Source organism: Oncorhynchus tshawytscha, linkage group LG03, assembly GCF_018296145.1.
Source record: "Oncorhynchus tshawytscha isolate Ot180627B linkage group LG03, Otsh_v2.0, whole genome shotgun sequence".
Lineage (NCBI taxonomy): Eukaryota > Metazoa > Chordata > Actinopteri > Salmoniformes > Salmonidae > Oncorhynchus > Oncorhynchus tshawytscha.
Window position 1 is genome coordinate 55,558,932 of NC_056431.1, and position 25,837 is coordinate 55,584,768.

The 25,837-nt window shown below is 41.3% G+C and overlaps 1 protein-coding gene across 1 annotated transcript in view; it reads right to left on the bottom strand.

Annotated features, from left to right (window-relative positions):
- LOC112239048 (titin) overlaps positions 1-25,837 on the bottom strand; it is a 176,769-nt gene that overhangs the window by 143,272 nt on the left and 7,660 nt on the right. Inside the window, 37 exon segments of the mRNA XM_042320092.1 lie at positions 4,697-4,747; positions 5,617-6,006; positions 6,561-6,749; positions 7,107-7,232; positions 7,506-7,790; positions 8,080-8,311; positions 8,401-8,569; positions 8,683-8,824; positions 8,915-9,175; positions 9,262-9,522; positions 9,627-9,887; positions 10,009-10,272; positions 10,395-10,655; positions 10,906-11,166; positions 11,252-11,515; positions 11,611-11,883; positions 12,003-12,269; positions 12,395-12,676; positions 14,897-16,587; positions 16,742-16,910; positions 17,036-17,200; positions 17,288-17,520; positions 17,639-17,883; positions 17,973-18,200; positions 18,443-18,615; positions 18,877-19,019; positions 19,124-19,354; positions 19,603-19,684; positions 19,815-20,073; positions 20,199-20,264; positions 20,612-20,881; positions 21,194-21,310; positions 21,425-21,694; positions 22,516-22,635; positions 22,994-23,182; positions 23,548-23,884; positions 24,189-24,409. Coding sequence (XP_042176026.1) covers positions 4,697-4,747; positions 5,617-6,006; positions 6,561-6,749; positions 7,107-7,232; positions 7,506-7,790; positions 8,080-8,311; positions 8,401-8,569; positions 8,683-8,824; positions 8,915-9,175; positions 9,262-9,522; positions 9,627-9,887; positions 10,009-10,272; positions 10,395-10,655; positions 10,906-11,166; positions 11,252-11,515; positions 11,611-11,883; positions 12,003-12,269; positions 12,395-12,676; positions 14,897-16,587; positions 16,742-16,910; positions 17,036-17,200; positions 17,288-17,520; positions 17,639-17,883; positions 17,973-18,200; positions 18,443-18,615; positions 18,877-19,019; positions 19,124-19,354; positions 19,603-19,684; positions 19,815-20,073; positions 20,199-20,264; positions 20,612-20,881; positions 21,194-21,310; positions 21,425-21,694; positions 22,516-22,635; positions 22,994-23,182; positions 23,548-23,884; positions 24,189-24,409 — 9,448 coding nt within the window.

Genomic DNA, 25,837 nt, shown 5'->3' on the forward strand with positions numbered 1-25,837 from the left:
CACAGGTAAGCATTCTTTCACAGGTTCAATAGAGTGACCTGCATCGGGTCCACTGGCATCGGTTTTCTTTGGGTGTTGTGAATGTTCAGCCAAAGCCCAGTTAGACTCTAATTCAACAGCTTCTTCTTGTTCAGTGAGAACGTCTTCTTGCCATTTTAAGATGCGCTGAGCCAAAGCTTCCTCTTCGCTCACAAAATACTCACTTTCGGTCTGCAACCTTGTTTCATCAATAACAGTTTGTGGAGGAGGGGGCCACAGGAAACTTTCATCTTTGAAATCATGGATATCCTTACTCTGGGACTTCTCCTTTGCTGTCCTTTCTGGCGAAGATCTTCTTTCATACCTGTAGTCATGAGGGGCATGCTCACTCAGGAACATTTCCTTTGTCATCTTTTCTGGAGAAGGCCTTTTTGGGCCTTCATGGGCTGTATCATCACGGAGAAGCATTTCCTTTGTTGTATTTTCTGCAGAAGACTTTATACTTACATATCTGTACTCATGAGGGGCATCCTCAGTCAGGAACGTTTCATCTGCCATCTTTTCTGGTGAGGTGCTGTCATATCGATATTCAGGAGCAATATCCTTCTCAGTAAGGACATGTTTGTTTACTGTCTTTTCTTGTGTGGACCTTCTCTCATCTCTGAAATCATGAGGGACATCCTCATTCAGGAATTTTTCATAGTCTGTCTTTTCCGGGGAAGGCTTTCTTCTTCTCGCTGAATCTGCCTCAGAGTGAGTGGTTGATCCAAGAGCAGTGCCCTCAGCAGCCATTTTTGATTCAGACCTTTTTCTAGCAACATAGTGTGAGTAATCCGCACCAACCCAATCAGAATCCAAGTCAACAGCTTTCTCCTGCTCAGTCAAAACGTCTTGCTGCCATTTCATGATTCGATGTGCCAGAGCCTCTTCCTCACTCCCAAACTTTTCACTTTCGCTCTTTAATTCATAAATATTTTCCCGGGATAAGTGGAGCTCTTCACAGGATAAGTGAAGTCCTTCCTGGGATACATGGTGCTCTTCTCGTGTTTTCTTTTCACTGGCACGCCTCTCTCTTGGGGAATGGGCCAAATTCTGTTCACTGTCACTCTTCAATCCAGAAATATTCTCCTGGGATAACTGGTGCTCTTCTCCTTTTTTGTTCACACTGGTACGTCTCTCTCTTGGGGAACGGGGCAATTTCTGTTCACTTTCACTCTTCAATCCAGAAATATTTTCCTGGGATAAGCGGAGCTCTTCCCGTGATAAGTGGTGGCGCTCTTCTCGGGATGAAAGGTACTCTTCTCGGGTTTTCTCAATGGTACGTCTGTCTGTTGTTTGGGAACTGGACAAATTCTGTTCACTGTCACTCTTCAATCCATAAATATTATCCTGAGATAAAAGGTGCTCTTCTCCGGTTTTGTTAACACTGGCACTCCTTATTTGGGAAAGGGGCAAATTCTGGAAAGGGACAACATTTTCCAGGGATAAATGGTGCTCTTCCCAAGTTTTTTCCACACTACTCTCTGCATGACTCTCTTTTGGAGAACAGGGCAAATGCAGGGAAGTGAATGCCTCAGTTTCTGTTGCAGTTTTTCTCCCTTGCTCCTCACCATAAATATTGGCATGCCTCTCTTTTGGCGAATTAATATTTTCTTGGAGTATGTGGATCTCTTCCATTGTTAAGTGGGCATCTTCCCGGGATACATGGTGCTCTTCTTGTGTTTTCTCACTGGCATTCTTCTCTTTGGTTTGGGAAAGGGACAAATTCTGTTCAGTTCCACTCTTCAATCCATAAACATTTTCCTGGGATAAGAGGACCTTTTCCTGGGATATATGATGCTCTTCCCAATGCTTCTCCTCGCTGACAGTTTCTATTGCTGTTTTTGTCTCTACCTCCTCCCCAAAAATATGCATTTCGGATCGCATGTATGGCGAATCCCTTGCCGTCGAATGGTCTGTTTCATTCTCAAACTGTTCCTCTTGGTCCATCTGCATTCCCTTTTGCCATTTTCTAATCCTCAAGGCTAAAAGTTTATCTTCACATTCACTTTCAATGTTCTCATAGCGGTTTTCCGCAGAGCTGGGTGGATGTTCAAATTGTTCTGTGCTCTTCACAGTATCCTCTTGTGTAATAATCGTCTCACTGGAAAGTATTTCCTTCAGTGGTTTGATTGGGCTGGATCTAGAAAAGTTATCCAATGCAGCAATGTTTGGAGATCTCCGTGCAGCAATGTGTGGAGATCTCCCCTCCATCTTTGTCTTTAGGTCTTCAGAAAACCGACTTTGATTTCCTAAATATTCCTCACCTTGATTTCCTATGTAGTGTGCACCTTGATTTTCTAAGTCCTCACCTATCTTTTGTTCTAATCTGACCTCATGTTGAGGTTCCCCTGGAGTAAGGGCCTTTTCATCCATATGTGTTTCAAAGTCCTTTTCTTTTCCTGCCACTGGTAGTTCACTTTTCAACATTTGAATGGCCCTAGACCGAGACTGAGGTTCAAATGAATGCCTCACATGGGGCTGTGTCGACGTAGCACTATGTGTGGGAATTATGTCATATCTACCATAGAATTCTGCAGAAACTTTATCATTTCTATTGTATCTTTCAAAGGGTCGAGCCTGCTGTAAATCTCCAGGTAAGGAGGCAGGCTTCTTGACCCTTAATCGATCAACATAATCTGCATAGCTAGATTCACTTGCGTTTGACTCCAAGTCAAACTCTGATGATGACATTGTGGACATAGAGAGCCTCTTTTTTTGTTTGACTGCATTTTGTAACAGGCCAAGCTTTACTTTTACTTCTCCATGTAGGCTTTCTGTGTCACTAAATCTATCGCTGTATCTGTCACTGCACCTGTCACTGAATTTGTCGCTGAATCTGCCAGTGTGTCTGTCACAGTAGATGTCACTGTGTCTGTCGTTAAACCTTTCAGACCTACTAACCCTTTCTCCACCAAACATAGACGGTGGAGAGCGGGCTCGTTCAGATGCGGTTTCATTCAGATTACTTTCTTTACTTTTGCCTCTTGTTGGTGATAAGCTTCTGAAGAACAAGGTGCGAACCGGCGCATCCTTAGATCTTGATCTGCCCCTCGGTTTGGACTTTTTATCAAATGGAGATCCAACACATCTCAGGTCAACCCTGAACTTTTTCTCTTTTTTTTGATCAACCAACGAATCTAAGCTTCCATGAGGTCTAGTTGACCGTCTAACATGGCTTAGATAATTGGCATCTTGTTCTTCCCTCATTGACACCAGAAGTGATGCTATGGACTCTGCAGACCCCTCTGTGTTAATAGCCATTACTTTGTAACTGCCGGAGTCTTTGTCTTTGATACTATCAATGAATAAACTAGTAGCGTGTATGTGCATAGTGCTCTCTGTACGTATTCTACGACGACGTTCTTTCTGAATCGGTCTATTGTTATGAAACCATAATACGGTTGGGATCGGGAAAGCTACCAATCTGCATCTTAATGCAGCAGGTTCTCCTTCAAGAACATTCTGGAATTTCAGCTTTTTTATAAAAAATGGCTTAATGTTATCAGCCCCATTCCATTTGATGAATGAATTGTTTGTTTGATCCAAGTCCTCCGTGTCTGAAACGGCTCTGCGAATCTGTCCTCTGTTCTCCCAGGATTCAGTCCTTTTATTATAAAACAACTCTGAAAAAAAGAAAAAAAAACTTTCAATAAAATTCCATCTGGGTAAAAAAAAAAGATATTCAAATTCAAATTTTTAAAATGAATATTAATGAAAATATTAAGTACATGCAGCAAGTCACATAGCCATAAAAAAAACAATTTCACTCACCATATTTGTTCGAATAAACGCAAGACTTGATTCTTTTTTAAAGATTCTGACACGAAAATTGCTGGATGTTTTGTTCCTTCTTCTGTGGGCATTTCTTCAAAACATAAATTTCTTAAAAAGCATAATAATTTCCAAAATAACCTGCTCTGCTTTTTAAAAAATAAGCTTGCTTTTGCTTTACTTAGTGTATTCTTAAGCTAAATATTCCTTACCTGACTTGCAGAAAGATGAATAAACGCCCTTTCTAATCCTTTGAATGAGGGTAAATTATTAAAAAATATTTAATGAGAAACATGACTCTCCAATGATACAAATAAGTAAAACTTGTAAAGCAGCTCTAGAATTGTATGAGAAGGCGTTTATTCGAACTAATATAGTTTACAGGTATAATCATGTTATTTTAGAAGCAAACAATTAATCACATACCACTATCTGCAAGCCAGTCTAAGAAATATTTGCAAGGGGAGAGTTCCAAATGCAATACACTTTAAGAAGCAATTAAAAGATGTGGCTATTCCCATATCTTTTAAAGGATAATTTCCTGAGGTCTGGAAACTTTAAAAGATACACATCCTGCACCTTTTTTGGGAATCCATTACAATCCACGAAGAACCCTCATGCGTAAAGGATAATATTGGTAGATGCCAGAACTCATTTTTCTAAAACTTCTAAAAGCAAGCAGTTTTAATCGGTGCTTGCTGTACAAAAACCAATCACATAATACAAGGACATAACATTATTTTGATATTGAAGAATACATAAGATGAACATTTTGCATTCAAAACATTTTCTGCTTGCATGCAGTGTAAACATTCATAAATCACTTATCCATATGCTCAGGTACATGTCAACTAAGGGGTTGATGAAGTACATTTCAGTAATGAAGAGTGTAAATGAGTCTTACCTTTTGCTTCTTGCTCAATGGTTGCTTCAATCTCTTCCTTCATATGGGTTACTGTAAAGGAAATGAAGAGTTGGTGTGATTTAAAATGATAATCTTTGATGATGATTGGTACCAATTCCTTTCCATTTTGGCTTAATTTCACCCTCTCTGTATGTGAGAGCCTTGCTCTACAAACTTACAGATAAATGGTTGCCAATCAAATGAGATACTGAATTGATCCGTCTATCATTTTGAGATTGCTCATTTCAAGAAACAATTTTGGACTAAATGCTTAGCCCAGATGTAATTTCCTTGAAGGTATATCCTGCTGGACAAAAATGCTTTTCAGAGGTTATGCTAACAATTTTAACTCAAACCCTTTAACTGATTACAATAATTTGAACGTTTCCACTTTGATGGTACAAACAAGGGTACAAAACAGTGGTACAAACAGGGGTATAAACAAACAAAGCAAAGTTTGACAGTCAGACACAAGTCCAAATAGGGAGAGGGTATAGGCTACAACATGCACAGTCCACAGAGCTATCGCTGAGAGGGATGTCACAACCAAGGACAGCAAGGAGTGTGATAGATGAATGACAAAAGGAGAATGTACTACCTACTCAAGCTGTAAGGAGAGCAAGGAGTGACAGAGAAGAATGACAAGAAGAGAATGTGTTCTACTCAAGCTGCATGTACCCATCTAGGGATTAGAACAAAAAAAAGTGACTAACGTATTTATACTATTCTATTTTAAATTGTGGTTAGTAAACTATATAGAACATGGGGAAGCAAAAAGGCTTTTCCCAAGAAGAAGAAAGTCGTTTGGTTGGTTTAATGAGAGGTGTCGTTTGGAGAAAGGAATTTTGTGAAAATTAATAGATTATTAATTACACGGTGTTGTAAAATCAAAGGCTAATTCAAGGTAAAAAACGAGTTACCTTCTTTGGTTACTGCAAGGGTTGCTGTGCACATGGCCTCTCCGGCTTTATTGGTTGCTTTGCAAGTGTATTGTCCAGCATGCTCAGCGTATGCATCGACTATAATTAATGTGGCAGTGTTTGTCATCTCATCGAAATGAAAGACAATATCTTTGATAGGCTTAATTGGCTGATGGTTATGATACCAGCTAATCTCTGGCATTGGCATGCTGGACACACAAGCATGAAACCTGGCCACTTCACCATGCTGAATGACGCAGCTTTCTATTGGGTGAATAAAAGTGGGCCTTTGGGCAATTTGCTCCTTCTTTACACTTGAGAAGCTTGATGAAAGACTGGATGAGACATGCCTTTGAGAATCAGATGTAATATCCATAGTTTGTTTTTGCCCTGAAAGGAAGTACGTTCAATTAATTGAGTATTAGCATTTTTATGGATGGACACAGATACACATATCCATGTGTGTATATTTCTAGTGAAAGTCATGTGCATAGAGAAAAAATTACATATTTAAGAGGATACTGCAAAATCACATTATATATTGATGTTATTTATCTGCTAAATTACTTATCTTTGGCTACAAATGATAATATTTCTAGATATGACTTGGAAAATGTGCCTCCACAATCCAGAAATGCGTTCTTCTCAGAATTGTCCCATTATCTCAACTGTTAGACTGAGAAGATTGAACGACCGCCGTTTAAATAGCAGTCGTTCAACCTTCTCAATTTAACAGTTGAGAGAATGGGACAATTTGGAGTACAACTCATTTCTCATCCCTGGATTCAGGTACGTTTTCCGAGCCATATCTCATGCCGGCTCCACGGTGTCTTAATCTAAACAGGAAGCCTACCCGACCCAAGTGTAGCTATAAGCAAGAGTAGAGTTGGAATCTATTCCGGGTATAGGTAACCATCTGGTTACAGAAAGGTATGCAAACTCACCATCAAGTTTCAAACGTGCAGAGCATGTGACCATTCCTCCTGCGTTTCTGGCAACACAGGTGTATTCCCCCTCATCCTCAGAGAAGACTCTGCTGATCTCCAGCTGGCAGGTGTCATCAAATGTAGAAATCCTGAAGAAGTCTGACTGCTTAATTTCCTTCTCACCACGGTACCAGGACATCTTCAGAGCTACAAATGGAGGATTGGATTTAAAAACGATATATCGTTTTAGAATAATTTTGTATTTATTTATTAATAATAATTGTCAGCAAATATACATACATACAAAATAAATTGAAATTATACTCTTAAAAATGAATGTCTGACAAATTAGCTCCGTCTGATGAAGATCTCTGCTTGAAACATCACAGTATGTTTTTAACAAGGATTTATAATACAATTCATTTTTTATTATGGAGAGGTTCACATGCCTCATCTTCTAATGCAATAGGACAACTAATAACAAAAGGTATACTTCCACAATTACACCCATTACACCCACAAAAACATGTTTTTATTCCAACTCATCCCAACAATGTAAAATACCTTCTCCAGTAACTTTGCACTGGAATCTGGCTGACTCTCCCTCAGTGGTTGAGGTGTTGCTGATTGGTGAGATGATGGTAGGTGGGGACAGAGGAGCTCCAGTGTCAGGAGAAACAACTTCTGAAACTGAAATGAAAAATAATTAGCAACTTTCTTATATTAATAAACCATTTCAGTTCTTCATTTGTGAGGTAATATCTTCGGCGACTTAACAAAAACATCATGGTCATCTTAACACTCTATAAAAAGGTTGGTCCAATAAAATAATTATATACGGAATGCATAAAATTTGTAAGAATGGTGTACTTTTACAACTAGTTTTTGACAACAATTGTTCTTCTGTTATGTCATCATTTCTTTTGACTTGGCATTATTATCACACAAAAATGTAATGGTTACCTTCGACATTCAGTGCAGCTGAACTGGTGGCAACACCACCTTCATTCTTGGCCTCACAGTTGTAGACCGCTGCATCCTCTGGGAACACTTCAATGAGTAGCAGACAGTGCTCATTCCCATCACGCAGAAACTTGCACTTGAAGCCTGGGGAGAGAGCCTGGGAGTTCTTGTACCAGAACACCTGGGGCTGGGGGACGCCAGTCACTTCCACAGAGAAGCGAGCAGGTTTGCCGGCCTCCACAGACAGGGGCTGCATGTGGTTAATGATCTGAGGTGGCTCAGGGACTAAGTGAAAAGAAAAATGAAATAAGAAATGTGATGAAGAAAGATGCAACACTGAGGAACAACCATTGTTGTCATCACTTTGAATCCAGCTATTAAAAAATGACATACTGTATCCTCTTATCAGCATAGTCCATACCTACTATGCTGCTACTCTCGTAGGAGGGCAATGCAATGCCCTCTACAGGCAAGGACATGTAACTGCAGTTATTACTGTAACTATTACACAGATATACTGTAGGGCAATTAAATATATTTTCCTATAAAACCAATACCATGAAGTTTGACTTACTGTTGACATGAAGTGTCACAACGGTCCTGTTCCTGCCAGCGATGAAGGTGTATTCTCCTGCATCACTTCTGTAGGTCTCAGTGATGGTCAGACGATGGAGCTTTCTAATGCAAACATAACTAAACCTCTGCTCAACGGAAAACTGGAGCTCAACACCGTTCCTCAGCCAGCGACCTTCAATGTCATCCTCATTGACTTCAAACTCAAACGTCGTTCTTTGTTTCTCAACAACCTAGAAATGAATCATGATATTAATCATCTTTAAAATGATAATTAAAAGTGTTTTTTCTGTAAATAAAAATGTATCAAATTCATATTCACCGTCATTTTCTTCTCAGCAGGCTCTGTAATGCGGACATCTTTGCCCTCCACGGTGAGATAAGCCTTTGACACGCTTGCACCAGCGACAACAGAATATTCTCCGGCATCAGACATGCGGACTGACTGGATCATTAGACGGTGCAGGAATTTCTCGGTGGATACGGTGTATCTGTCAAGGCATTTAGTAATAACAGTTAGACACAGATGAATAGGTAAGATTAGTTTATTATGATACCCATTAGTATCTTCACCAGGTCTAATATTACTGGTAATAAGATGTACCTTTCGGAAATGTCCAGCTCTTGTCCATCTTTCATCCACATCACCTGAACATTAGGCTCAGAGATCTCACATTCAAAAGTGGCCCTCTTCTTCTCTGTAATCTTGATATCTTTGATATGCTTGGTGAATTCAATAACGCGAGCTAAAACACAAAGCACAGAAATAAGACCTTAGATTGTGAAATATACAGGAAAACCTTTTTTTGGAAAATGGAAGAAAAATAAGAACATACCATCAACATAAAGCTTTGCTGCTGACGCAGCAGAACCAGCCACAAACTTGTACTCTGCACTATCACCAAAATGAACATTTCGGATGGTGAGCGAGTGAGTTAGCTGTTTGGTACGGCTCTGGCATCTGTCTGTGGAGGGAATCTCAACACCATTCTTGAGCCACTTGTAGGTGATGCCCTCATAGTTGACATTCACTTCAAATGTGATGGTGTCTTTCTCCTGTGCATTGAGGTCTTTCAGCATGTTGGTGATCAAAATGGCTAAGGTAAAAAAGGAAAATGTTACGATACATTCTGACAATAATATGACTAGGGATTACTTCATTGATAATGAAGAGTAAACTTACCATTGACGGTCAAAGTGGCGGAGACTCTGTCATTTCCACAGACAAACGTGTATTCTGCAGAATCTTCTCTGCTAGTGTTCATGATCTTGAGCTGGTGAAGCTTGCCCTGCACCACAATCCTGAACTTTTCACTCATTTCTATCTCCACTCCATTTTTCAGCCAAGTGGACGGGACATTGAAGTGTGATACTTCACATTCAAAAGTGGCCACATGGGTCTCTGGGACTTCAATGTTCTTGATGGGTTTTGTCACACGCAGAGCTGGAAGAATCACATACAATCTTAATTTAAGTAAAAGGTATCAACTAAGATTTCAGCAATCATGTATCCAGTACTCTAGTCTATTCGTCAAAATCCATACTGACCTTCAACATATAAAGATGCGCTGCATTGCAGGTTTCCAACTACAGCTGTGTACTCTCCATGGTCGTCAGTCTTCACATTCTGGATGGTCAGCTTGTGAGCTTTTCTCTCAGACAGTATTTTGACGTTTTCACTTGGTTTAAGCTCCTTGTTATTGAACATCCATTTGATAGGGATGTCATCATGGGACAGACTCAGCTCAAAAGAGGCAGTGGCATCCAATAGTGATGTCACATCTTTTGGCTTCTTCACAATCTTGATTGCTGAAAAACAGATTGATGAGAGTCAAAAACCTCAAAGGGTAAGTAGAAACATTTCAAGTATACATACATTTGTATACTTGATCGCATAAATCGATTTGTGACAGTTAAAATATGCACTTACTCTCAACGTTCAATCTAGCATTAGCAGATAGTTTCCCAAGTTTGAATCCATAAACTGATTCATCGCGTGTGTCACAGTTCTTGATCTTCAAGGTGTGGACCAGGCCATCAGTTGTGATTTCATATTTCTCACTTGGGTTGATCTCTACACCATTCTTAATCCATTGTGAGCCCTTCACATTCTTGTGGGTGAGCTCCAGACTGAACTCTGCCTCCTGTGTCTCAGTAACAGTTTGGTTCTTCAGTGTCTTCTTGACTTTCACAGCTATGAAATCAAACATAGACATGACATTTCAGCAGTCATATAACAATCACATAATAGGCATTTATTAATGCTAACACCAGTTTAAAATAAACAACAATTTCCACTCAGGATTTAACACCCACCCTCAACTCTCAGGTTGGCTGTTGTCTTGGAGTTTGCGACCTGGTAAGTGTATTCACCGATGTCATTGGGTCTGGTTATGGTAATAACAAGACGTCTGACAGCTCCATTGTTCATATGGTTGACATTGTCACTGAAGTTCACGGGTTGTCCATCCTTGAGCCACTTGCCCTCAGCAGTTGGGTTGGCCACCTCACACTCCAGCTCAGCTGTCTGAGACTCAGCCACAGTCACGTCCTGGAGTGGTCTGTTTATGGCACCACCTGGGAACATGGAGACATGTTTTACTTTAGATTACTGGTATAAAAAAAAAGGGTAGTGAAAGGGTAGTGGATGGTGGAGACACAGCTTTAATATGGTATATGAGGAAAATAAGGAACCAATAAGAAACCAATCCGATTTTACTCAACAAACACCTTCGAGTCAGGTTAGTGAAAATGTCTATCAATTCATGAAATCTAAAAAAATTTCTGAAGGAGTTTATGTCAGAAATCATGAAGATGTTAAACATACCTGACACAGTAAGCTTTGCGCTGGATGTCTGTTCACCAGCAGCGAATGCGTATTCTCCCTCTTCATCCTTCATGGTATTAATGACACTCAGGCTGTAATTTTTGCCCTTGGCCTCAATCTTATGCTTTGGACTAGCTTTGAGTGGTTGTTTCTTGAAGGTCCACACAGCGGCAATGCCAGGGTGGGAAACCTCAACTTTAAATGTTATATTCTGGGTCTCTGTGCAAACTTGATCCTCCATATGCTTGGTGATGTGAATTTCTGTAAAATAACAAAATATGTTGAATAGGGTCTGTATCAATGTAGTTTGAATCAACATCTAACACAATCGTTAAAAACAACTTACTTTCAATAGTCAGTTTACAGCTAGAGTCAGCTTTGCCAACACATAACTTGTAGGTTCCTTCATCAGAGGCAAAGGTCCTGTGGAATACCAGGCGCTGTTTGGATCCCTTTGCAAGCATCTGGATTCTCTCACTGGGCATCACAAGTTTGTCATTGTGGTACCATTTCACAGAGGTAACATCAGCAGCAGAGATTTTAGCCTCCATAACAGCCTTGGTGCCCTCAACTGCGGTAATATCAGTGAGTGGGCTCAAAATATCAATCGCTGTAAAACACACAGACATTTTTTTTTAAACACCTGATGATTCACGCTAGAACTATACCAATATGAATATAGTTAGACTGATAAAGGTGACTTACTTTGAATGTTCAACTTCCCAGAGGTGGAGATATCCTGAGCTGGGACAACGAAGGAGTATGTTGCAGCATCGTCTCTGCTCACGTTTTCAACAAGCAGCTTGTGGACCTGTTTGTCGATAACGATGTGGATGCGATCTGTGGCAGAGATTGCTTGGCCATTCTTCATCCATGTTCCCTCAACGTTTTCCTGAGAGAATCGCACTTCTAATTGAGCGATGTCACCCTCGCAGATTGTCAGGTCAGTGAGGGGTTGCATCAGGGTCACAGGGCGCACTGAAGGAAAATACATTGATATTATTGCGCAGTTCATCCCACTTTTTCAACAGTAATAGTTGTCTTGAAATGGATTGGAAGAGAACAAGCTAACAACACCAATACCAGTCACAACTCACGTTTCATCTTCAGGGAGGCACTGGTCTGCATATCAGCAATTTTGAATGTATATTTTCCCTGATCTTCTTTCTTGATGTCTTTGACAGACAAGGTATGGCGTCCACGGCGGGAGGAGGTAACATATTTGCTGCTGGGAGTGATTTCCTTGTCATTGAAATACCATGTACCTTCAGCATCCTCTCGAGATAATTCAACCTCAAACTCCCCAGAGTAGGTCTCAGGCACTTCAATGTTCTCCAGCCTCTTCACAATTGACAGTGAAGCACCTGCACAATGAGACATTGCTAAGTATAACTGTTTCAAGAGTTACTGTTTGTATTCCAAATTCACTATTTTCACAGTTGAAAATAATTGTCAGGGATATAGTAAAATAGTAAGAAAAACTGCCAACCTTCCACATTGAGTCTGGCAGTGGTCCTGATGTGGTCATCTTCAACAACAGCACAACTGTAGTCTGCATCATCCTTCATGTTGATGATCAGTACAGAAAGGAAATGAACCTTTCTGTCTGAGTGCATCCTGTATTTGTCTCCAGAGAAAATCTCACAATTGTTCTTCATCCATTTGACTTTAACGAAAGGCTCATTTGTTTCACACTCAAAGGTCGCCATGGTGTCCTTCTCTTTCGCTTCCACATCCTCTAGTTGTTGAGTAAAGCTATTAACTGTAATGGCTAAAGTAAAACAAAGGAAATACACATATTTATTATGCTTTTTCAATGTGGACATACAACAGTTCTCTACAGTTCTCAATGTAAAATTGCATACAAGGCCCAGTGCTGCCAAAAACTAGATTTTCACCTGTTTTATATATGCAGTGCACTCAGAAGACGTTCTGACCCCTTGACTTTTTCGATATATTGTTACGTTACAGCTTTATTCTAAAATATATATATTTTTTAAATCCTCATCAATCTCAACAAAGTACTCCATAATGACAAAGCGAAAAGGTTTTTGGAAAGTTTGCAAATATATTAAAAATAAAAAACTCAAATACCTTACATACATAAGTATTCAGACTCTTTGATATGAGACTCGAAATTGAGCTCAAGTGGATCCTGTTTCCATTGATCATCCTTGAGATGTTTCTACAACTTGATTTACCTGTGGTAAATTCAATTGATTGGCCATGATTTGGACATGACACCTGTCAATATAAGGTCCCACAGTTGACAATGAATGTCAGAGCAAAAACCAAGCCATGAGGTCGAATTAATTGTCTGTAGAGCTCCAAGACAGGATTGTGTCGAGGCACAGATCTGGGGAAGGATACCAAACATTTCTTACAGCATTGAAGGTCCCCAAGAACACAGTGGCCTCCATCATTCCTAAATGGAATAAGTTTGGAACCACCAAGACTCTTTCTAGAGCTGGCCACCCGGCCTAACTGAGCAATCGGGGGAGAAGGGCCTTGGTTTACTGCGGAGTGGCTTCCGTCTGTCCACTCTACCATAAAGGCCTGATTGGTGGAGTGCTGCAGAGATTGTTGTCCTTCTGGAAGATTCTACCATCTCCACAGAGGACCTCTGGAGCTCTGTCAGAGTTCCTCTGTGGGGATGGTAGAACCTTCCAGAAGGACAACCATCTCTGCAGCACTCCACCAATCAGGTCTTTATGGTAGAGTGGCGAGACGGATGCCACTCTGCAGTAAAAAGGCACATGACAGACCGCTTGGAGTTTGCCAAAAGGCACCTAAAGGACTCAGACCACAAGAAACTAGATTCTCTGGGTCTGAGAAAACCAAGATTGAACTCTTTGGCCTGAATGCCAAGTGACACGTCTGGAGGAAACCTGGCACCATCCCTATGGTGAAGCATGGTGGTGGTAGCATCATGCTGTGGGGTTGTTTTTCAGCGGCAGGGACTGGGAGACTAGCCAGGATCAAGGGAAAGGTGAATGGAGCAAAGTACAAAGAGCTCCTTGATGAAAACCTGCTCCAGAGCTCTCATGACCTCAGACTGGGGCGAAGGTTCACCTTCTAACAGGGCAATGACCCTAAGCACACAGCTAAGACAACGCAGAAATGGCTTTGGGACAAGTCTTTGAATGTCCTTAAGTGGCCCAGCCATAGCCCAGACTTGAACCCGATCAAACATCTCTGGAAAGACCTGAAAATAGCTATGCGGCGACACTCCCCATCCAACCTGACAGAACTTGAGAGAATCTGCAGAGAAGAATGGGAGAAACTCCCCAAATACAGGTGTGCCAAGCTTGTAGCGTCATACCCAAGAAGACTTGAGGCTGCAATCGCTGCCAAAGGTGCTTCAATAAAGTACTGAGTAAAGGGTCTGAATAGTTATGTACATGTAATATTTCAATTTTTTGCTTTTGATACATTTGCAAAAATGTCTAAAAACCTGTTTTTGCTTTGTCATTATGGGGTATTGTTTGTAGATTGATGAGGAAAACAAAGAATTTAATCAATTTTAGATTAAGGCTGTAATGTAACAAAATGTGGAAAAAGTCAAGGGTCTGAATACTTTCCCAAATGCACTGTATTTCCACAATATGAGGTTGGAATAATACTGTGAAATTGTGAAAATGATAATGCCCTTTCAGTTTAAGAGCTGTTTGAAAAGACTGCCTGAAACTTCAGCCTGTTTTGGTGGGATGGCACCTGGTGACATCACTAGGCGATAAATTAGATAATAGACCAAGAAGAGTTCAAAACCTCTGCAAGTAACAACTTGTTTTCATTTTTCCCCTCCCTACTCAGACACTCCAAGACTGTCCTAGCAAAGTTCTTGTTGAAATTGAAAAGTTTTAAAAAATCACAGTAAGGTACTTAATTGTCAACCAAAACTGATTTGATATTGAGATAAAAACGGCTGCATTAGACCTTTAACTATTTGTAGAATACAAGCATTGAAATAGATAATAAATAGATAATTTACCTTGTACCAGCAGGAATGCATGGCTTGATGTCTCTCCAGCAATGTTCATGGCTTTGACCATGATGCTAGCAGAGTCTTCTGCTGTGACATCTCTGACCACTAATTCACACACGTGGTCTTCAGGCCAATACCAGTAAATTCGATCGGTCTTCTCCAGCAGAATTCCATTCTTGAACCACTGGCACTCAGGTTCTGGTTTGCCGACAACTCTGACTCTGAAGCGAACTTCCTCGGTCTGAGACACGGTCTGGCTAGCAATGCGTTCCAAGATCTTTGGAGCTTCCATGCTGGGAGAGAGCTGTATTCTCTCTGGTTTGATTGTGGGTATGGTGAGTTGACCCTCCTCCATCTCTTTCTTCTTCTCAGCCTCAGTCAACTCTTTCATGTGATGAAGCAGTTCTTCCTTCCTCTTCCTAAGCATATCCTCATAGGACTCATCCTTCCTTTTGGACTTGAGCTCCACAGCAGTGATGGCTTCATAATAACCTTCCTCTGTCCTGCGCTTAAATTTGCTCTTCAACTCATCTGTCTCCTCTGTGGACTTCTCATGGATGACTCTTTCAGTCTTCCTCAGTTTGACAACTTCCTTTGGCTGGGCATCAGCTGGTCTGTCAACCTTCACAACTTCAAAGCTAACTCTCCCATGTTCAGTAGTGTCATGTGCCTTTGGTTCAGGGACGCGACGGAGGATGGATCTGAAGTCCTCTCTCTGTGTGATCTCGAGCTTCACCAGATGCTCAGCTGTGCCCTCTGGGTTCTCTGCTACCACTTTCACATCTCCTGCATCGTATGACTTGATATCTATAATCTCAAGATAGTAAATGCCATCATAGCGAAGCCTCATTCTCTTGCTCTTGCGAATGAGCTGTCCGTTGAGGTACCAGTTAACCTTAGGCATAGGATAGCCAATAACTCTGCAACGGAATCTTGCAATGTCACCTTCCAGCACTCTTGCTGGTTCAGGAAGAAGGACAATTTCAGGCTTTGACTTCTCTGAATACTCATCCCCAGTGACTCCAGAAGGCCCTCCCTCGTGAGCCATGCGCTCCATCTCATCAATTCTGTGTATTTCCCTCCTGCCCTCAGGTAACTGTGTCTCCTCAACAAGGCTCTTCTCATCCTTTACAATCAGTGTAGCTGAGGTCTGATCAACTCCAAACTTGTTAGTGGCTCTGCAGGTGATGACACCACTATCTCTGGCATAGGCAACTTCAAAGTCAAGACTACAGTAGCCAAATTCATTAACCATGCGCAATCTGTTAGCAGCTGCCAGGGGTTTGCCATCATGCAACCACTCAACCACCATAGTGGGATCACCAATTGGGGTCAGTCTGCATTCAAAATGGACTGGGCCAAAACGCTTCAACCTGACAGAAGTCAGTTTCTTTTTGAACTGTGGTTTCTGCTGCTTGTCCTTGTCATATAGGTCATCCTCCTCCCACTGCTCTTGACCATAACGGAGATGCAAGGGTTCCAACTCTGGAGCTGCTATGTCCTTGGCCTTGTAGGTTCCTTTGGTGATAATGAGTCTCCTCTCTGGCGCAGGTTCAGCAGCATCTACCTCAATGTTGACCCTGCAGCGAGTGGTATCTCTTCCAGCTTTGTTAATGGCTGTGGCTGTGTACCAGGCACTATCAGAGCTCACTGACTGTGGGATGTGGAATTTGGCTTCTCCCTTGATGCCCTCGATCCTACAACAGTTAGTAAATCAGCATTAAGTACAACCATGTGAAATAAAGATAGTAACAAATATACATATCTTAACGACTGCAGGAGTATTTGGTGCATTTGATGTATATCATAGGCATGTGCACATTGAGATAGAAGGTGGGGCAAAACACATACTTGATATTTGGGTGCTTCTGTGGGGAGATGATGTCGCTGTTTTTCAGCCATACAATGTCAGGCAGGGGGTTTCCAATGGCTTTGACCGCCAACTCAACCAGAGTGCCTTTCTTGACACTGACATTCCTCAGCTTCTCAATAAACTGGGGTCTGATCAAATTTTCTTTGGCTGTAAATGGAGAAACATATACAAGGACAATGCTATCAGTCAACAATGGTATATGACGTATCGATACAAAGTGACAATTCATTTGAGCTTCAAATGAGGAATAATATAGAAGACAAAGATCTTACCATCAACTGTAAGTGTCATGGACACAGAGCTTTTCCCAGCTCTGTTTTGAGCAACGACCGTCCATTCTCCAGAGTCATGGGGCATGGCTGGAACCACAATCAGTGACTGAGTTCCATCTTCCTTCACCACTATCTTGTGGGTGTAATCATTGACAACTTGTTGCCCTGAAAAGAAGAACACAAATAGAGGAATAAATGTGTGATTTTCATAAAACTAGTTGAGAGAAGAGAACATGTTTTCACATCACTTACCATTGTGGAACCAGAAAGTGTCAGGCATGGGTCTACCAACTACTTTCAGGTCAAATCTGGCAGTCTGCCCTTCAGCGCACTTGAATGACTGTGGCTTCAAGACAAACACAGGCTTGTACAGTCTCTCCAGCTGACTCTCATCAGTGTCATCAAGCCTGCGACCAGGAGAGCGGGCAGGAGAGCGACTAGTAGAGCGTCCGGGAGAGCGACTCAGAGATCTTGGGGACTGGGACCTGGGCAAATAAATACCAAATTCAGTGATACTTGGGAAGTTTTTATGATGGCTATGTTAAACAAATATACATTCAAATCTGGTAATAACCCTGTTACATTTGGTAATAAAAATCTCACCTAATTCTCTGCATTGCCTGAGGTTCAGGCGTGTAACGCTGAGCTCCTGCAATGGCAGTGGGCTCCACATACAGTTTCCCTGAGCTCACAGAGTTGCCCTTCATGTTGCTAGCTAATGCTGTGTAAACACCCTCATCCTCTGGCAGCACCACAGGAAGACGCAGGCTGGCTCTACCATCATGAAGACTCTCCATCTGGTAACGGCCACCATGATGGATACGCTTTCCATCTTTGTACCACGCAATCTTTTGAAATACAAGAAACGTTTGATGAATATATACTACATGTTACATTCAACTCAATGCAAAATACAAATGCATGGTTTCTTTACTACCTTGGGCAGTGGAGTTCCTGCCATTTTGCAGTGGAAAGTAACACCCATTCCTTCTATGATTCTGTAGTTTTTAACTGGAGTTGCAAAGGCTGACTGTAAAGCCTCACGATCTGCACAAGTCACCATCTCTTCCCGATCCTCAGTCACAATCTGTTGGTAGGTAATTTGCAGGATGCGGATCTCAATCTCGTGGATAATCCTCTCCTCAAAGGAAGAAATCTGGAGTTCCTGTACAAAAAAACACATTGGAATAAAGCATGCTGTTGTTTCATAACAGGTGGGTGAGAACAAATCAAATGTCATAACATCACAATAACTACATTTACATTTGAGTCATTTAGTAGATGTTCTTATCCAGAGTGAATTAAACAACCACATATCACAGCCAATAAAACCTTCCTCAATAAAACAGGTATCAGCAAAATAAGTTCTGCATTGTATAAGTAACGTGTTTCTTTTCATCCGCATACCTGTGTTGAAACAAAGCTTTGCGTTTGTGCTTGCTGTGTCATTCTCCTCTGCCTATACATCTGGTCGTCGTCATATTCGCTCACAACAACAGGGGGTACATCCATCTGCACCGTTGTAATTACTTCACTCTTATATGTCATTTCATGTTTCTTCATGTATTCTTCATATTCCCCTGTAAACAATATATACAATGTGTAAACAAAAGTTAAGACATTATGGTCTGATTTCACGGACCCAAATAAAGCCAAGGACTGTCCAAAATGGCACCCTATTCCCTACATAGTGCACTACTTTCAACCAAAGGCCATAGGGCTCTGGACAAAAGTAGTGCACTACTGTATGTAGGGAATAGGGTGCCATTTAGGAAGCAATGCTAACTGAGAATAGTTTGTAGTCCATGAGATTAAACAACATTTTGATTAAAGCAACTGACCTTCCTCCAGCAGTCCAGCTGAGGCAGAGGCTTCTCCAAGCGGGTTCCTGGCAAAGACGGAGTACTCTCCAGCATCATCAGCAAATGTCATGGAGATCTCCAATTTACACACTCCACTTTCCTTATCATAGTGGACTTTATATCTAATGGGTGAATAAGTTACATTTTAAACATTACAATGAATGATCAACACAGTCTTACAAATGCAAAATAGAGATGAATTGAAAATGTATCACAAGTAGGCTACCTGTATCCTGTAGTAAGGGGCACGCCACTCTTCTTCCAGAACATGTGTGGCTTGGGGCTGCCTCCGATCTGGCACTCAAAGACAACACGTCCGCCCTCCACCAACTTCTGTACAGTTGGCCTCTTGACAAAGAAGGGAGCGACGGCATCTGCAGTATCCACTGGTGAACCTGCGGTGGCAATGGCAGAGCTCACCTCCGACATGGTCTCCTCCTTTGCTTCAGTAGTAAAACTGTTTGAAGGGCATTAGAAATATACATATATTAGGGTAAATGTAATATCAAACAAGTCCAATTTTTTCATCCACATTCGCAAAACTCAATCAGGGAAGATTCAGCATGACTTGCTGGCGAATGGTTTCATAATGTCTGATAAGTGTCATAGAATCATTCTGTTTTCCCTTGTCAATAAATGGCATGACTCATAACTGTACATGTCAAGAGATTCCAAATGTAGTGGTGTAAAATAGTTAGCACTCACAGTTTCTCTTGAGTAGTAAGGTCAAATACAGTGACGGTGCCTTGTTGTGTCATCTCTTCCCGGGTCTCAATCTCCTCGGTTACTAGAAGGAAGAAATGTATACAAGTATTAGCACATTCATAAACCAATAAATCATTCGTCAGTACAGTATTACACCTCAACAGTACGTAGTTTTGTCGACAGAAATGTTCAAAACTAAACTGTCTGTTTACCTTTGACAAGCAGGTAACAGGATGTGCTGATAGTTCCAGCATTGCTAGTAGCAGTGCAAGTGAAGCGACCGCTGTCTTCTGCGAAAGCCTCGCGGATGACCAGACGGGCGCATTTACTCTCATAAGTGATCTGGAAGTCAATGGAGCTTTCAATTCTGTAGTCCTCCCTGAACCACATGATGCCAGGGGCAGGGTGACCAGAAATCTGGCATTCCAGAGTCACAGACTCACCCTCAGTCACAGTCAGGTTCTTTAAGCCCTGAAAACAAAATACAATAGTTTTACTGACATGTTGACATCTAGAAAAAGATGGATGGAAAGGACGCCTGAATAGACAACAATAACTTATATGACCTGACATACATCCACAAGAGAAATACTTACAGCTACAAGAGTAGGTGGCACAACTGGCTCTTCTGCAGGGGATGGGACTGCTGCAGTCTCAACGATCTATGGAAAATGCATATAGGTCACAAAAAGTGACATACAGTACAGTTTCTGAACTTGACTTTGGGAGTAGTGAAAGATGAATAAAATGGAAGCAAGATAAGAGTGAATCCTGAAAAGACAAAGACGGGTTGTGACACAGGCTGGGAACAGATATATGAAGAAGGGAAGAAGAAAAGAGGAAGAGGATAGCAAGGTGGGCTTTCTTTGTGATGCAGATGGGTGCTGAAACAAAGATAACGTGGCGAGGCTTCGGCGTTATGGTGAAGAGAAGGTGTGCTAATACCACTCAGTGAGGTGAGACTCCACACAATGTTATTTTAGAGGGCACAACACTCTGGACTACAAACCTTTGTTTCCAAATCCTTATACATTTGCTCCGTTTCCCCTGTAAACGTAGCGCCTATCTGAGTCTGTAACTGAGTGTCGAAATGAGTCTTATATCTCTCGGAGAGATCCTTAAACGGAGACTTGGTTGGCGCTGGCATCACGTCCACAACCTTACGGTGGAGACTAGGAGATGGAGGCTTGACTGGCTTGATGATCTTTTGAGCAGCATGTGCAGAGGTAGAGGATAACTCTTTCTGCAGTGTGGCAATAGCAGAACCTGCTATCGAAACCTGACCAACCCAAGGAGAATAGCATTATCATCACGAATCAGAACAACCTATTATGATATTGTCTGCTTTGTTTAGAAATATTAAGGTTGTGACTCAAAAATATAATGGAATGGATGACGATGTATACGGATTAAGTGAGCATTAGTTTTTAGGAAATACTTGCTAAGCTAAATAGTTGATTTCTAAGAGTGATTTTTTATGGTATGTCCAGAGAGGCCAGCAATGTGATTGATTATTGATTATTACTTTATCAATTTAACTGATGCATTAAAACGTGTGTCCCACTGCTTGCCTGACATGTCCTATGCTTACCTCATAGCTATGGTCAGGTTTAGGAACAGTAACTTTTGAAACTGTGAAATGTGGAATTGGGGATGGTGCGAGGGCAGTTTCCATGTGGGCGGTAGTAGTTTCTCTACTTCTTTGTATCTAAAGTAACCAACAAAGTGTGATAGAGTAAGGAAAGGTCAACTCAATGCAGAACTTCTGAGAAACCTATCAGAGAAAATGCAGCATCTTTTTATATTTAAAAAGATAGCAAACCTGGGTAACATGAATACTCTGCTCATCAGATGTTGTTTGAATTGATGGTGGTGGTATTATTGGTATTTGCACCATTGGCACAGTTGCAGCCTCAGTTTTCACTGTGACTTGTTGCTCAGTGGTAGCCATCATCATCTGCTGTTTTAAATCAGATTGTATGGTTTCCTCTTCAGCATGACCCCCCTCAGCATGCAAAGGCTTCCGAACACGTGCTAGGTCGACAGCAGCAACCACTGTAGCCTTTGCCTCGGCTTTTTTCCCACCCTCAACCTTTGAGACAACAAGCAATCAATGTCATACATACAGCACATAGATATCATACATAGCATCCATGGCAGCAGTCACTATGACAGCAATCAGATTCACATAACGATGACAAACAGGAAAAACATCACACCCATGGATACAAATCAAGTTTTGTGTGCATTACCTGGTAATAACATGTCATCATTAATGCATGGAATCATGTTAGTTCAGTTGAATTGGTTGTGCAGTAGTGAAAATGAACATGCAGTTGACTAATTGAAATACCAAGAATATTTGCTCAATCGACTTGGGAACTCTTTTTCCTCTTAAATAGTAGTGATGGAGAAAAAAGTCAATGCAGTTACAATATTATTTTTTGATTTGTACAAAAAAATATATATATGTATAATTGTATTATTATATATATTCTTTGCTAGGTAGCATTAGCTAGCGCTAGTCGGCTAGCGGCATCCTATAGCTTTTTCTCCATGTTCTTTTTAAATAGTGAGCCAACATGTTTATCAGCACTTTTACTTCCATTAATGATCAAAACTCATTTTCTCATGCTTCTCGTCTCTGCAGCAGACATATAGAGAGCAATATGTTTGGAATATCAAATCGCAATGAAATCAAAGTGTCGAATCGCATACATTTAGAATAGTGAGAATCGCAATACATGTCGTATCGGCACCTAAATATAGTGATAATATCATATAGAAAATGGGACCTGTGTAGTGATTTCAACTTAAATAGTGCTTACATACAGTAAAGGTGAGGTGAGTGATTTGGGAATGGGAAAGTGCTCAGAGTAGTAAACAAAACATTAAGCGCCATCTTTAAGCTACCTGCTCCTCGGTTGTCATCATACATGTAACAGTAGAGATTCCAATCTCTCTGTTCTGTACCACAGTGTCATCAGTGTGTGTCTCTATAGCTGGTTCAACAGCTATAGACTCTGGCATGATCTATATGATAAACATAGCCATGGGAAGGAGAGTCATATATTCGGTGAATAAATCATGAGAATATGAATAACACATATCGACACTATGGGGGGGCTCAACAACATCCGTGGGAATGTGAAGAATAAACCATAGGGAATGTGACAAAATCACAAATGGTTGTGAGGTCAAATATGTGGGTATGCTGAAATGACAACAATTTAAAATGGAAAATGGTCTATTTTTTATCAGGGATAATATTGTTAAGCGTGAGGGGGGTCTACAAGAGTGGGAGTGTGATGACAGAAAAAAGGGAAATGAATCAATAATGGAAGTGAAGGGAAGGACGACAGGGTTTGTACTTCATTAAATAATGAACTACCTGTTCCCTTGTTGTGGACATTAACACAGCAGTAGAGGTGCTAGAGGTGCTCTGTGTCTCTGCACTGGCTGTCACCACCGGCACTGGCTCTGGTGTAAAACCAGCAGACTTGCGGCTGCGAGCCTGGTCCACAGCTGCTACCACAGTAGCTACAGCAATGCTTTTATCGTCCACCTCATGCTGCACCTCCTAGCATACATTAGTAGTGTTAACTTAGGATCCAATCAGAAGTTTTATTGATAATAGCTTCAAACGTCATTATCATATTATTGATAAGAGATGCAATGTTAAATAGCTTTCATACCTTTCTAAATTCAGGCAACCTATCCTAATGAGCCATGTTAGATCCCAAAATACATCCAGGTCGTCAAACGTTCATTGGACAGAATATTCAAACTCATTTAGGCCTCAAAAAGAGAGCGAATCAGCTAATCAAATAAGTTCACAATCTTAAAACCCTTACCACCTCATGGACATTCAGTAATCAGCCACAAGATGGCTCTGCCACAGAAAGAGTTGAGAGAGTGGCCCCTAAGAAATAAGAATTTCCTTACCTCTCTCACAGCGACACCAGATACAGCGGACCCAGCCGTTTGCAATCCATAAGAGCCCTCCCAGCGCTGCTCCATGTGAACCTGGGTGGCAGACATGGAGGCCTGGGCATGGGTGGCAGACATGGAGGCCTGGGCATGGGTGGCAGACATGGAGGCCTGGGCATGGGTGGCACTGGAAGTCATGCTGCTGGAATAGCTGCTGGACCCTTCAACAAAGTCTCCCTGCTTCCATGGTGGGAGGACATCAGGACCATGGGCTACCTGTTTGCGTGTGGTCAGTGGAGATTTGACTGGTCTGATTGGGGACACAGACAGTCTAGAAGTGGGGGATACAGACCTGCGTTAAACAAAGAGAGAGAAAATATCAATGTAAAAAATGTTCATTATTCGTATATTACCTGGTACCAAATGGTGTTTTGTAGTGTAAATAGACAAGTAATTAATATGTTTATCATGTAATTACTGTTTTACCAGGTCACTTCTAGAGAGCCAAAATACCTGGTCATTTCTGTATTATAAAATAGCATGGTCTTATTCCCTATGGAGATTGAGGTGAACTATCTGTCTGTATTATATGTGTGGAATATTGTTGAACTCTCTACACTTCCTTGTTAATGTAAGATTTAAATAAAGTTTTTTACCTAACAGGGGCCGGAGTGGGCGCCTTGACATGCCTCACAGGTGATGGTGACTGATGACGTCCCCCTGCAACTCTGGCTGCAAGAGATGATGGTGTTGGGGACTTGGAGGTTGAGGTTGGCTTAGGGGGCACACGTGGTGGGGTCTTGTGTGCTAGATGGCTCACTCCACCACCTTCAACATGCATTTGCATGGATGAGGATTCAAAATGAGCCTCCATACTCTGAAAATAAAACAACAACATTAAAGGTTAGTGTTTTACTGAAATAAAAGTGTATTTATCTGCTTCAATAGACAGACAGATACAACTGCCAATTGCCAAAATAAAGGAAACACCAACAGAAAGTGTCTTAATAGGGCGCAGGGCCATGACGAGCCAGAACAGCTTCAATGCACCTTGGCATAGATTCTAGAAGTGTCTGGAACTCTTTTGGAGGGACGCAACTCCATTCTTCCAGGTGAAATTCCATCATTTGGTCCTTTATTGATGGTGGTAGAAAACGCTGTCTCAAGTGGAGCTCCAAAATCTCCCATAAGTGTTCAGTTGGGTTGAGATCTGGTCACTGAGACGGTCATGGCTTTCATGCTTATCAAACCATTCAGTGACCACTCATACCCTGTGGATGGGTGCATTGTCATCCTATGGGGGGCATAGCCATGGTAGCTAAAATAATGGCCTGCCCAGCATTTTTACACATGACCCTGACGGGATGTTAATTTCCTAATTAACTCAGGAACCACAGCTGTGTGGAAGCACCTGCTTTCAATATACTTTGTATCCCTAATTTAGTCCAGTGATTCCATTAATTTAGCAGTTACCGATAGATAGATAGATAGATAGATAGATAGATAGATAGATAGATAGATAGATAGATAGACAGACAGACAGACAGACAGACAGACAGACAGACAGACAGACAGACAGACAGACAGACAGACAGACAGACAGACAGACAGACAGACAGACAGACAGACAGACAGACAGACAGACAGACAGACAGACAGACAGACAGACAGACAGACAGACAGACAGACAGACAGATAGATAGATAGATAGATAGATAGATAGATAGATAGATAGATAGATAGATAGATAGATAGATAGATAGATAGATAGATAGATAGATAGATAGATAGATAGATAGATAGATAGATAGATAGATAGATAGATAGATAGATAGATAGATAGATAGATAGATAGATAGATAGATAGATAGATAGATAGATAGATAGATAGTGCAGTATAGCCTAATAACTGTATTGTTTTATAAGCGGAGGCGTAATTGTAGTGGGCCTAGATGATAATGTATTTCTGCTTTGGTTGGAGATGTAACACGTTGCTGTGCTGTGTGTGGAGCTCTACAGTTAGGGTATGCCAGGGAATCGTCAGATCTGGGACCATGCCTTAACTTGTCTCATAACTGAAGTCCAATAAGAGGGACGGTGGAAAGGGAACCAGTACAGGCGCATGTACAGCGCTTGCAAAACGCCTACCAACCACCCTTTCCTTTAGAGTATTCATATAGAGAAACATTGTTAGATGTATGATTGAATTGTATATATGTTCTATGCTCAAATTACCGGCGCTGCCCAGAATGTTGGCTACGAGAGCATCAACAAAGTACTGTTAGATTTTGTCTATCGGAGCTCT